Source organism: Aedes aegypti, chromosome 1 (genome assembly GCF_002204515.2).
Source record: "Aedes aegypti strain LVP_AGWG chromosome 1, AaegL5.0 Primary Assembly, whole genome shotgun sequence".
NCBI lineage: Eukaryota > Metazoa > Arthropoda > Insecta > Diptera > Culicidae > Aedes > Aedes aegypti.
In genome coordinates, this window is record NC_035107.1 from 64,154,840 (window position 1) to 64,168,990 (window position 14,151).

Sequence of the window (14,151 nt, forward strand, 5' to 3'; positions counted from 1 at the left end):
CAATCGTTTCTGAAGGGTATTTGTCACCGGGCGGTGCATCAAACAAAAAAAAAAAAGAAAAGCCAAACAGCAAACAAAAGCCTGAGCGACCTTTGTTTTGTTTTCCCCCCATCGAGCTGTCAAAAGTTGGCTTTGGTTGGTTGGTGATGCTGGCCGTGAAAATTTTTCTCCGCAGAGAAAAAGTGTTGTGAATAGTGTTAAATCTCCCGCAAAAAAGTGACCATGTCCTGCGTGGAACCGTGCCTGACGTGTTTCCGCAAGACGGACAACTACCTGCGCATCACGGACGACGCCAACGACGAGGATGTGGAGCGTATTGTGACGACCCATTTTTGGTTCTCGGTAAGTGTCAGTCGCGTCAGGGATTACACCTCCTCCAGTGAAGACACAGGGCTGGTACCGCAGATCTCTTTTTAGAGGAATTCAGTGTTCAATGTTTTTTCAATGAAGGCCTCCTGGAAATCCGGCAAGATTTTATCCAGAGATTCGATTGAATGTTTTTTCAACTCCATCATAGTAATTTTTTTTTTTTGAAAAACATCCAAGACTTCGCAGAAGTTGAGAGACTTCTACAGAGATACCTCCAGGAATTCCTCCACAAAGTCTCAGAAATTCTTCTTGGAAACTTACCAGATTTCCTCTGGAAAGACTACCAGATTTCCTCTGGAAAGTCTTCCAGATTTCCTCTGGAAAGTCTTTCAAATTTCCTCTGGAATGTCTTTCAGATTTTCTCTGGAAAGTCTTCCAAATTTCCTCTGGAAGGTCTTCCAGATTTCCTCTGGAAAGTCTTCCAGATTTTCACTGGAAAGACTACCAGATTTCCTCTGGAAAGTCTTCCAGATTTCTTCAGGAAAGTCTTCCAGAAGTTTTTCACATTTTCTTTGGAAAGTCTTCCAGATTTCCTCTATAAAGTCTTCCAGATTTCCTCTGGAAAGTTTTCCAGATTTTCTTTGGAAAGTCTTCCAGATTTCCTCTGGAAAGTCTTCCAAATTTTCTCTGGAAAGTCTTCCAAGTTTTCTCTGGAAAGTCCTCCAGATTTCCTCTGGAAAGTCTTCCAGAAGTTTATCACATTTTCTTTGGAAAGTCTTCCAGATTTCCTCTGGAAAGTCTTCCAGATTTCCTCTAGAAAGTCTTCCAGAAGTTTTCCACATTTTCTTTGAAAAATCTTCAAGATTTCCTCTGGAAAGTCTTTCAGAAGTTTTCCAGATTCCCTTTGGAAAGTCTTCCAGATTTCCTCTGGAAAGTCTTCCATCTTCTTCTTTCTGGCGTTACGTCCCCACTGGGACAGGGCCTGCTTCTCAGCTTAGTGTTCTTATGAGCACTTCCACAGTTATTAACTGAGAGCTTACTATGCCAATGACCATTTTTGCATGCGTATATCGTGTGGCAAGTACGAAGATACTCTATGCCCAGGGAAGTCGAGAAAATTTCCAACCTGATAAGATCCTCAACCGGTGAGATTTGAACCCACGACCCTCAGCTTGGTCTTGCTGTATAGCTGCGCGTTTACCGCTGCGGCTATCTGGGCCCCGGAAAAGTCTTCCATATTTCCTCTGAAAAGTTTTTCAGAAGTTTTCCACATATCCTTTGGAAAGTCTTTCAGATTTCCTCTGAAAAGTCTTTCAGAAGTTTTCCACATTTTCTTTGGAAAGTTTTCCAGATTTCCTCTGAAAAGTCTTCCAGAAGTTTTCCACATTTTCTTTGGAAAGTCTTCCAGATTTTCTCTGGAGGGTCTTCCACATTTTCTCTGAAAGGTCTTCAAGATTTCCTCTGGAAAGTTTTTCAAATTTTCTTTGGAAAGTCTTCCTGATTCCCTCTAGAAAGTCTCTCAAATTCCCTCCGGAAAGTCTTTCAGATTTCCTCTAAAAAATCCTCCAGATTTCCTCTGGAAAGTCTTCCAGAAGTTTTCCAGATTTCCTTAGGAAAGTCTTCCAGATTTCCTCTGGAAAGTCTTCCAAATTTTCTCTGGAAAGTCTTTCAAATTTTCTCTGGAAAGTCCTCCAGATTTCCTCTGAAAAGTCTTCCTGAAGTATATCACATTTTCTTTGGAAAGTCTTCCAGATTTCCTCTGGAAAGTCTTCCAGATTTCCTCTAGAAATTCTTCCAGAAGTTTTCCACATTTTTTTTGGAAAATCTTCAAGATTTCCTCTGGAAAGTCTTCCAGATGTCCTCTAGAAAGTCTTCCAGATTTCCTCAGGAAAGTCTTCCAGATTTCCTTTGAAAAGTCTTTCAGAAGTTTTCCACATTTCCTTTGGAAAGTCTTCCAGATTTCCTCTGGAAAGTCTTCCAGATTTCCTCTGGAAAGTTTCCCAGATTTCCTCTGGAAAGTTTTCCATATTTCCTCTGGAAAGTCTTCCAGATTTCCTCTGAAAAGTCTTCCAGAAGTTTTCCACCTTTTCTTTGGAAAGTCTTCCAGATTTTCTCTGGAGGGTCTTCCACATTTTCTCTGAAAGGTCTTCAAGATTTCCTCTGGAAAGTTTTTAAAATTTTCTTTGGAAAGTCTTCCTGATTCCCTCTAGAAAGTCTCTCAGATTCCCTCCGGAAAGTCTTCCAGATTTTCTTTGGTAAGTCTTTCAAATTTCCTCTGGAAAGTCTTGCAGATTTCCTTGGGAAAGTCTTGCAGATTTCCTCTGGAAAGTTTACCAGATTCCCGCTGGGAATCCAGATTCTTTCTGGGAAAACTTTCAGATTCTCTCGGGGAAGTCTCCCAAATTGACTCTGGGAAAGCTTTCAGATTTCCTTTAAGAGGTCTTCCAGATTTCCTCTGGGGAAGCTTCCAGATTTCCTCTGGGAAGTCTCCCAGATTTCTTCTAAAAAATCTCCCGCATTTCCTCTGAAAAGTTTTCCAGATTTCCTCTGGGAAATCCTCCTGATTCCCTCTGGAAAGTCTTCCAGATTTCCTCTGGAAAGTTTTTCAGATTTTCTTTGGATAGTCTTCCTAATTCACTCAAGAAAGTCTCCCAGACGCACATTTTCTCGCTGCCAGCCCTGGACTCATAGATTCTATTCGCTTTTACAGGAAACGGAATGTGCCAGCAGCGTTCTCTGCACCAGTTGCTGGGAGAAGATCGATGACTTCCACAAATTCTACTGCGAGGTGCGTCGGGTGCATTTGGACAGCGAGGTCAGCGACCCGGCCATCGGCGTACAGATCAAAGTCGAACCGCTGGAGGGTCCGGTGACAACGGTGGCGAAGATCAAACGGGAAGATACCGCGGATGAGGCAAAGGAAGATGACGATGAGGATCGTCTGGTGGATGAGAAAGCGCAGCCGTTTGAGGAAGTGAAGAACGAGGATGTGGATAACGACTCGGAACCGATTTTGGAACCGCCGGTCAAGAAGAAGCGTGGCCGCAAAAGGAAGAACGTCGAGGCGGAGGTGGTGAAGGAGATAAAACCTGTGGAAGTTATTGTGGATCCAGAGGAGGATCCTCCCACCGAAGATGACTCCGATTGGGAACCACCGAGGGATGACGACTCCGGAGATGAAGTTATAGTCAAATCGAAGCGTCCGAAAGGAGAGAAGAAGCCCAGAAGAAAGTACGCACCAAGAAAACCCCGGAAAGACGACGAAGATCGTTCCATGATTGGCAAAACGAAGGAGGACATTGCCCGGGAGGACGAGTTCATTCGGAGGTATTGTCCGATCTTTTGCGACAAATGCAACTTCAATTCGGACACGTTTGGAGAGCTCAAGCACCACACAACGACCGTCCACAACTGCAATCCGATGGTCGTCTGCTGCGATCACAAGTTCTACAAGCGATCGTTCCTCTACCAGCATGCCCAGTACCACGAAGACCCGGACAAATTCAAGTGCGAAGTTTGCTCCAAACCCTTCCACAGTGGTCTGGCGCTGCGACTCCATCAAGCTTACACCCACGTGAAGGACGAGGAGCGAATCTACAAGTGCGACGTGTGCCAGGCAAGTTTCGCCAAGGCGTACCACCTGACTTCGCATCGCTTGAAGCACACCTCGATAGCGGAGAAGCGCTTCTACTGCGTCGAGTGTGACATTGCGTTCCGCACCAACCAATCCTATCGGACCCATCTGCACTCGAAACACGGAGCAGCAGCAAAATACGTGTGCGACATCTGCGCCCGTGGTTTCCGCCAGCGGTCCGACCTCCTAACGCACCAGCTGACGCACAGTGCCGAGGGTTTGGAGCAGCTCAAGATCCAGTGCGAACGGTGCCACAAGTGGATGAAGAACAAAAAGTCGATCTGGACCCACCGGAAGATCTGCCAGAGTACGGGGCCGGTGGCGTGCGACATTTGCGGCAAGATGGCGCCCAATCCGGCGCAGCTCAAGAGCCACAAGAAGTACATGCACCAGGACCAGCGGGTGCACCAGTGCAGCTACTGCGAGAAGGCGTTCAAGCGGCCGATCGATTTGAAGGTAAGAATAGCTGTTTTTTTTTCTATACGACCCTTCCATAGATTCCTCAGAAATTACATCACAGAAGTTCTTCCATTTTACCATTGGAAAATCTTCCTAATTTCCACTGGGAATCACTCACTTTTCCGCCTGGAAATCACTCAGATTTCCACTGGGAATTCTCTCAGATTTCCGCTGGGAAATACCCCAGATTTTCGCCAGGAAATATCCCAGATTTTCAGTGGGAAGGCTTTCGGATTTTCACTGAGAAATCTCCTTGATTTTCTCTGGAAATCTCCTTTCACATTTCTATTGAAAAACTTTCCACATTTTTGTTGGGATCTCTTTCAGATTTGCACTGGGAAATATCCCAGATTTCCAGCGAGAAATCTCTCAGACTTTTTGTGGGGAATATTCCAGATCTCCTCTGGGAAATTTCGCAGATTTCCATTGGGAAGTCTCCCTGATTTCCGCTGGGAATTATCCCAGATTTTAATTGGGAAGTCTTTTAGATTTCCACTGGGAAAACTCCCAGATTTCCACAGTATATTCACTGAGAAGTCTCCCAGATTTCCACTGTGAATTCAACCAGGTTTCCACTGGGAAATCTCCCAGATTTCCATTGGGAAATCTCCCAGATTTCCACTGGGAAATCACTCAGATTTTCACTGGGAAATCTACCAGATTTGCACTGGGAAATTTTCCACATTTCCACTGGGAAATTTCTCAGATTTTCACTGAAAAAATATACCAAATTTTCACTGGGAAAACTCCCAGATTTTACTGAGAAGCCTCCTAGATTTCCATTGGGAAATCGCCCAGATTTCCACTGGGTAATCTCCCACATTTCCAATGGGAATAAAAAATAAGGTTTTTCATCGGATTCTTAACAAGAAGTTTCCTCGAATCCTTTAGAGTTTGATAGATATTATATAAACTTGTCCCCCTAAAATGTCAAATTTGGCTCGAAAATGTTGATAGGGGGAGACAAAAAGTAACATTTTGTCTAGTTTTTGTTCGGATAGTTAAGCGTATAACGCAGGTTGCTATGACAATGACCAGGTGCTTAGGGGTCATTCAAAAATGACGTCCATCGTTTGGGGGGGGGGGGGTCTACGAAAGTGTGACAGTACGTGTATAAGGTATTGAAAAAAAGCATGACAGAGGGGGAGGGGGGTTCAGAAATCCTGAAAAATGATAGACGTCATATATGATTCGTCCCTTACGTCAACTTATCAATATAATCGTTCATCAAAAATTACTATTTGATCGGATAAAATGATGTACCTATGCGTTTTAGTTAACACAAGTAATATGACATGTGTAGTATCTGTACCAGAATTTTCAAAAGAACGGCCACACTGTTCGAACGCAAAGTCTAATTGTCGAAATCAAATCTGCTACCGTTGCGTTGATGTGGTTCCTGTTCCTTTTCCGCTATTGAATCGATGCTACATGTGTGTTTGTGAGGGAGTATGAGAACGAATGAACGGATGTATTGCACGAAAATAGAGCTTAGTGACATTTGAACACACGTAGACTAGCATACGCTCTTCATACACAGTTTGTTTTTGTTTTCCTCAAAGAAACTTGCACACGCTTTCCAGACTCATCAGAATGCATATGGAAATATTACCCTATTTGAAAAATTTACACCCGTTTTCTGGGTGTTTTTCGAGACTGAGTGCATATTGTTTTCCTCTAAGGTTCACAACTACATCTACACTAGGGCACCTATACCATTGGGCGTGATAACCACTATATGCCACTCGAGGCAGTTTATCGTTAACCGGCGCGGCAAACAGTCGATTTGGAAAATAAAAGCCGAATATCAGTCCATTGTGTAGTTTTTCTACAGCATCAGAAGTGGGGTAGCGACCGCGATTTTCATAAAAGTGTGTAAGCAGAAAATGGCTGATCGAATGAATATATCCGAGTTAATGGCATGGCTGAAACAACGCAATGTTGAGTTTCCTCCATCTGCAACAGTACGCCATTTGCGAACCCTGTACGAAAGTCAACCACGTGAAGGAAAGATTCCAGATAATTCTATTGATGAGGATTCCACTACGAGCGACGAGGAAGAAGAATTGGACGCCGAAATCCGTGTTCTGGAAAAGCGGAAGAGAATTGCAGATCTTCGTCGAGAGCTGGCTGCAACCAATGCAGCGATGAGCAATAGACTGGCCCTAAAACAAAAATGTTGTAAAACTCAACGGGGCACCCCCTAGATATGTGCCATAGGGTAAGAAAAAATCGCTCACAAAATTTCAACTCGGTTGGTTGCTCCACCAGTTGGCGCATTCAATTTGAAGTTTGTATGGAATATTCGTTCCAAATATATTGAGAATTGACCCAATGTCACTGTTTCGTTCCGTATACTAGTTGATCGCGTTCAATTGAGCCCAGAATGACAAACGCACTAGTTGATACCCTAAAGAACATAATTGCAGAAGGTTGTATCTAGATTTAAGCTCGTTTTCATTAACAATTCAGTTATTGAAAGTTAGGCTTAGATCAGCCTCCTGTACAGTCACATATAGGCATGTGCCTTGTGCAGCAGCTCGCCCAGCGTCATAGGTGGCTATGATGCGCTTAGTGGCTATGTTGAGGAAATACAAAGCAGTATAGCATGAGCTTAGCAAATCTACTTGAAATAGTTAAAACACCAACTTTATCTATTTTAATCATGAAACAACCTTCTACAATATTGTTTGCTATGGTATCAAGTAGTGTTTTTGATATTCTGGGTGCAATTGAACGCGATCAACGATTTTCCTGAACCAAACATTAGATGATGCGCTGAATCCCATATGTTTGAGCTGAAAATCCCATATTAACTTCAATTCAAATGCGCCAGCTCATGGAACGACCAAATGAGCTGAAACTTTCAGGAAGTCTTCTTCTAACTCTAAGGAATAATTCTGGAGGGTGCCCCGTGGAATTATACAACTTTGATTTTCTCCCATACTGAGTTGGGCCAGTCTAATGAGCAAGCAACCCGATTTCCAGGACATCAAACATTCCGTGCCCAAGTTCGCTAACAGTGTTTTACGATGCAAGCAAGTGGATTACAGATTTCGAGCGAGCTTGCGACGCAATCAATGGGGACAAGCTGAAGTGTATTTGTCGAATGATGGAACCCGTGGACCGAGGCCGAGTGGTACTTGCGGATCGATAAATCGGAGACGTATAAGCAGTTTCGTGATCACTTTTTGGAGAATTTCGGCCACGTATATTCGGTTGCCGAAGTTATTGATAAGTTGAGGAAGACAACGTTTGTAGCCGGGAAAACTTCAGTCATGGGCTACATACTGCAAATGCAGGAGATTGCTTCCAGAGCAAATATCGATGAAGCGCAGACAGTGCAGATAATCATCGATGGATTCCGTGACCGTTCCGCTAACATTGCTGTGCTGTATACAGCCAACAACATTGCTCAACTCAAGCAACTGGCTCGACGCTACTCACATCTTCGTGAAATGAACCGCAGCAGTAAGCTGATGAACCATGTTGATGCTCTGAGTCGATATTATCCTGCGGTGTCCATTCAAACGTTGAGTAACTCGGATCAGTTAGTTTTTGCCGTAAGTCCAGACGACATTGTTTTTCAGCTGCAAGTTACTCAAAATATTGTCAGGATTAGAGATGAGTTAAGTAAAGGTCCCGTGAAGCATTTCTCTTTAGAAGATGGTCTAGTCTACCGGCAATCTGATGGCGATAAAATGTTGTTGTACGTACCTAAGGAAATGGAAACGAATGTGATAAGGCAGGCTCATGAGAAAATTTGTCACCTGGGAATAACAAAATGCATCGATTATATTAAGTTATACTATTGGTTCCCAAACATGCAAGCAAAAGTCGAGAAGTTTGTTAAAAACTGTATCCGCTGTATCATGTACTCAGCTCCGTCAAATAGTTGTTCTCGGAAATTGTACAACATCCCTAAGAATCCTATTCCTTTTGACACCGTCCATGTAGACCACTTTGGTCCCTTGCCATCGATACTTTCGAAGAGAAAACACGTCTTTGCTATTGTCGATGCTTTCACAAAGTTTGTTAAACTATATGCAGTAAATTCAACCAGTACAAAAGAGGTTTGTGCTTGCCTCGATAAATACTTCGAATACTACAGTCGTCCTCGCAGAATCATCAGTGACCGTGGAACATGTTTCACGTCTATGGAGTTTAGTTCTTATCTTCTTGATAAGAATATTGATCATGTTAAAGTAGCTACAGCTTCCGCTCAAGCCAATGGACAGGCCGAACGGGTCAACAGAGTCTTGAAGTCTATGCTAGCAAAAGTCTCCGAACCTGTGCAACATTCTGATTGGTCCAAAATGTTAAGTAATGTTGAGTATGCTCTCAATAATTCCATCCACTCAACTACTCGTCATACTATTATTCGGTGTAAATCAACGTAGTAATAGTGTCGATTTGCTCACTGAATTTCTGGAGGAGAAATCTTCTGCTGGTGTGCCACGAAATCTTTCGTCAATACGTGATGTTGCTGCGCACAACATCCAAGACTCACAAGCAAAGAAATTGGAGGCATTCGATAAGAAGCATATTCCTCCCGTACAGTATTCTGAAGGAGAATTTGTTGTTATAAAGAACGTTGGCAACACGATTGGTACTAATAAAAAGCTTGTTCCCAAATTTAAAGGGCCATATCGAATCCATAAAGTCCTTCCCCATGACCGATATGTAATTAGAGACATTGAGAACGGTCAAATATCTCAACTACCTTACGATGGCATAGTCGAGGCTGCCCGAATAAAACGCTGGGTGAACTGGCGTGATTCAGATGATAAGAAATTAGAAGATATAGAGCTGCACATCAACACATAAATGATAAGTAATGCAACACTTTTGGGTTTGGGTCTACAATTTAGTTTACTAATCTCGAGAAGGCGCTATTGAATCGATGCTACATGTGTGTTTGTGAGGGAGTATGAGAACGAATGAACGGATATATTGCACGAAAATATGCCACTCGAGGCAGTTTAACGTTAACCGGCGCGGCTAACAGTCAATTTGGAAAATAAAAGCCGAAAATCAGTCCATTGTGTAGTTTTTCTACACATGAAACAAAAAATCTCTTCCAGTAAAACCTTTGAATCCAATCTTTAGCAAATGTACAGTTTATTTGATTGAAATTGTTTACAGATGCAAGAATGTAGCCAAGAACACAAAAACGCATCTTCCCTACCATGATAGTGCTGATGGTTATGTCTATCATGCAAACATGAGAAGATTACCGCGTTAATGTAGCCCTGGGAGGGAAGCACAGATACTACACGCAGAATATTTTTCTCAAACTGCAAGTCTCCAGCTTGCCAACGACAATCAAGACAGCCCGGTCGGTCCAGGATCTTTTCGTAATGAAAATTTCCTTGAATTCCCTGGGCATAGAGTATAATCGTACCTGACACACGATATACGAATGCGAAAATGGCAACTTTGGCATAGAAAGCTCTCAGTTAATAACTGTGGAAGTGCTCATAAGAACACTAATCTGAGAAGCAGGCTCTATCCCAGTGAGGACGTTAATGTCAAGAAAAAGAAGAAGCCTGGTTTAAAATTGCTATTTTCCTTTGTTCTTACTTTCGATCTTTCCGGACAAACATAAAAAAGTCAATGGTTTTGTATGCAGAAACTTTGTATCGGTTCCTCCCTCCCAGACGTAGCCCATCAAAAGACTATCAATACACAGACAAACAGACGTCACACTCCCATCGTTGTGCACCGACCACCTTTTTAACGGTTGATTCGAAAATATGGTAGGTGGCCAATCCGCCACCCGCAACGCTCGCATCGTTCTTGTTCATGATTGACGTTTGCTCACTACCGCCATCTGTTGGCGCGTCGGCCAAATACACCGATTTTAGCATTGGGCGTACATGTCCTCGTGACCAGTGCTGGGAATGGTAATAGTAGTAGGCTAGAATTTCACGAAAATCACGTGGCTCTCCCCAGTACAGTAGATCAAAAACGTGAATCTCATCAAGTAGTATATTTTGGGTGAATGAATTTTCTAAATCGTTAGTGTCATTGAAGGCTCCAAATGCGGGAAATGCAGCGGGAAATAGAACATTTTTCTACAGTAATTTTGGGTTGCCCTTAGCAACGGGTGTTTTGCAATTTTCAAGGCTTTTTGCCTACAGCAGCGATGGGCGTGAGTTTCACTGGGTCCGCTGACTGTGATTGGCTTTGTTTGGCTACTGTAGAGTGAATGTCAGATTTTTTCCCAACCCTGCTCGTGACTATGAATTTGATCGAGATTTGTTCTAAGTAGTACGTCTGTTTGTCTGTGATCAATATATATTAAACAGATTTTTATTAAATATAGTAGGTATTTTTATATAAGCATTCGGAAGTTCACTTCCTACACTCAAAATAATCCAAACGTCATTGTTACGTGAAAACATACGTGATTTTTTTCCATCGCACTTTCCACGTAGCTCTTACGTTAATCATAGGTAACCCAGAATGAACGCATGAACTTTTGAAGTTTGTCCATTCCACCGCCGCTAAACGTAAGAGCTACGTGGATTTTCCGGTAGCCTTTACGAAGCGTTTCAATAGGACCTAGATGGTTTTGCATTAAATTTAACTGTAATAAAGACCAATCTTATTTCTAATAGGCTTTGGAAGAAAACTAATTCCCAATGTAAACAAACTTAAAAGATTGTGATATTTTTATTGTCAGAGCATTTTGAATCCTGTTTCCCCAATTTTGTGAGTTTGGTCTGCCATGTTGAAGCCTTCGCGTGCTATAATTGATAGAAGTTATAAATCAAAATCACGTATAAAATATGAAGTAATGCAGGGATTCTTCTGCATTCAAAGCATATTTTCCTTGAAATCAATCTTACATAGTGTTTAAAGCAGCAGCAGCTTCTGAAGTTCTTCAAAAATCAAGCGGGCGCCATCTTAGGATTTGAGCTCAACAGCGAATGTACGTACACTATGCAAATGTCAAAATGAACTCAGGCACCTACGTGAATTCCACGTAAGCGCGATAGGTAACCTCAGTAAACATTACCGAGTCACTATTTGGTGATTATGAATGGTTTAGTGATCTTTATCTTAGTCAGGTGAAGTGAAGGTAAAATGAATTTGGAATGATCTACGTGATTTTTCACGTAGCAATGACGTTTGGATTTTTTTGAGTGTATGCATTGCCATGTTAAGGCTAAGTAGCCCGTAGCCAAAACGAATTGGCAACAATGATGACTTTTCAGCTTGCATTTCAAAATGAAAAAACTCAGTCTTGATAGTTTATATTGACTTAAAAAAGTATCACTGTACGCGTTAACATACATAAAGTATGCTGATACTTTTTCAGCTGTGTCAGTGCAAAACCAACTGATTTTTTTTTGATTCGAAATCGTGAGACGAAATAGCAACAATCATCAACGACGCGTACAAATTCCAATGACGGCCTACTTCGCCTTAAATTTTTGATGCTACACTCATCGAGTAAACTTTTTCCAGAAGGCAGCATCGTAGGTAGGTATCTTCGTAGTCACGAATATGTGAAATAAATAGATCATAGCAATCTTCGATATTTGGACGTGTGGGTGTTAGAAAATAAAATAATTCATTACCTTGTCAACCACTAACCAGGAAAGTCGTCTTCATTAATTAACTCTGCTGGAAAAATAAAATGAGTAAAAAGATAGTATTCAGGATCCAAAACTGAAAAAAAATCTGATGAAAAACTGGTGAAACTTTTGTGAGAAATCGTGATTGAAATATAGGAAAAAATCTAACATTTAGGTACCGTAAAACGGGGTAACTTTGATAATGCGGGTAACTTTGATAGTGCGAGACTCTCAACATACTAAACGAAATAATAAAGTTCCTACTAATCTGTTAAGCAAAACGAATGCAAAAATGAAGAGTATTAGTATGACACTTCACGTTAAAGCTATTTTCGTTGGAATCAAGTACATTTGAGGATATATATGCAAATATGGAAAATTTATAAGATTTTAGCAATTTTGAAATGCTCTCAAACAATCTGTTCTACGATCACTATTTGATGAAGTCATAATGAATTCGTCACTTATACTTGACAGCCTAGTTATAGTAGAACTCGAATTCGGACTCAAAACTCTTAGCGAATACTATTTTTACAAACTGGGGCCATTTTTGTAATCTAAGTCATAAATTTCCATATAGCGTTAAACGCCTAAAGATATGCAACGCCCTACAAATGTTCTATAATTCATTCAATTTTGTTCGAGTGATGCTCCATTATCAAAGTTACCCCAAAACAGAAAACCGACTTTCGATTATATGAAAAATTATATATCCATTAAGAATAAATCTTTTGGAAATCTATCAACTGGAATCGATAGTTAGGATACCAGTACTTGTTTTAAAAATATGAATTAAAATTCTTTGAAACAACATGCATACATATTCAAGTTTTCTTCGAAAAAACTATCAAAGTTACCCCGTTTTACGGTATTTAACATCAAATCTTAATAATCATTCGAATTATCCTATTTTTTTCCTCACAGGAACACGAAACGATTCACACCGGCGAGGTCCTGTACTCGTGCAACTTCTGCACCAAAACGTTCAACTCCAATTCGAATCTGTACTCGCACCGGCGGAAAATGCATCCGGTCGAGTACGCCGACTGGAAGCTGGCGCTGCAGATGAAGAAGCAACCCGCCGAAGTGCAAGCGGCCACGATGGCCGCTGCCTCGGCTGCCGCGGCGACGGCGGTGGCCAATGCTGCTATCGGCATGCCGGAACTGCCGCCGTTCTTGCCGGGGCTGATTCCGGGAGGCGTACTGGCACCCATTATGCCGCCGCATTCGGCCGAGAGTGCGGACTACTCCTGAGCCGAAGGGAGCCGTAAGTAGCAATAAGATTAGATTTTTTTTTGTTTTTGTGAGCGTATTTCTTAAGCCGAGTTGGTAAGTGGATCGTGTACATAATATAGGAGCTTTTCGTCTCTAATGCTTTTGGCGCCTTGTTTATGCTCTAAAGCTATCCCAAACTCCTTTCGTTGCAAATTTGCAGGGCTGGTAGTAGGTCTCTTTTTAGAGACTATGTCTCAAAAATGTGTATTTTTAATGAAAGGTCTCTAAAGACTCTATTTTACCCAATTGGTATTCCACAGGTTGTCCAGGAATTTAATCTAACGATTCTTAGAGAATAATCAGAAATTCTTCTAGTGACTTCTCCTGACATATTTCCGTGGTCTTTATCAGAGATATTCCCCCCTCAAGAATTCGCCCACCAATTCTCACATAAATTCTTCCAGCAATCTTGAGCGCTCCAACAATAATACCTCCATAAATTTCCAGAGGAATTACAGTCGACTCTCCACAACTCGATATTCTATAACTCGATATACTCTATAACTCGATGGATTTTTCGGTCCCTTCAAATTCCGTTACACCGTGCTCTCCATAAGTCGATATTTCTATAACTCGATATCTCCATTAGTCGATGTCACGTGAGAGGAAAATTTCCCTCCATAACTCGATATCCATTTTAAAATCCTTCTTATACGGGGAAACTCGGACTAATTCTTGTTTGGAAGTGAATAACTACTTGCAAGTTATAATAAATGTTAAAAAACATTGAAATAAAAAAAAATATTGTAGCTAAAAAATGGGATTTTTCGAACATTTCAAAAAAAGTTTTCAAATAATTGATTGTAAAATAATATCAACAAAATATGATTGCTTTCTTACAGTAGTATCATATATTACGCGTTGCAAGCAAAATTTTGATTCCTGGAA

General features: G+C 41.5%; 1 protein-coding gene across 1 annotated transcript; it reads left to right on the forward strand.

Annotated features, from left to right (window-relative positions):
- Positions 1-86: 86 nt before the first annotated feature.
- LOC5570753 (transcription factor grauzone) lies at positions 87-13,361 on the forward strand. Its single transcript, XM_021838122.1, has 3 exons — positions 87-342; positions 3,020-4,399; positions 12,913-13,361. Exons 1-3 carry the CDS (start codon positions 223-225, stop codon positions 13,240-13,242), a joined length of 1,830 nt encoding a protein of 609 aa, XP_021693814.1. The 5' UTR covers positions 87-222; the 3' UTR covers positions 13,243-13,361.
- The last annotated feature ends 790 nt before the right edge of the window (positions 13,362-14,151 follow it).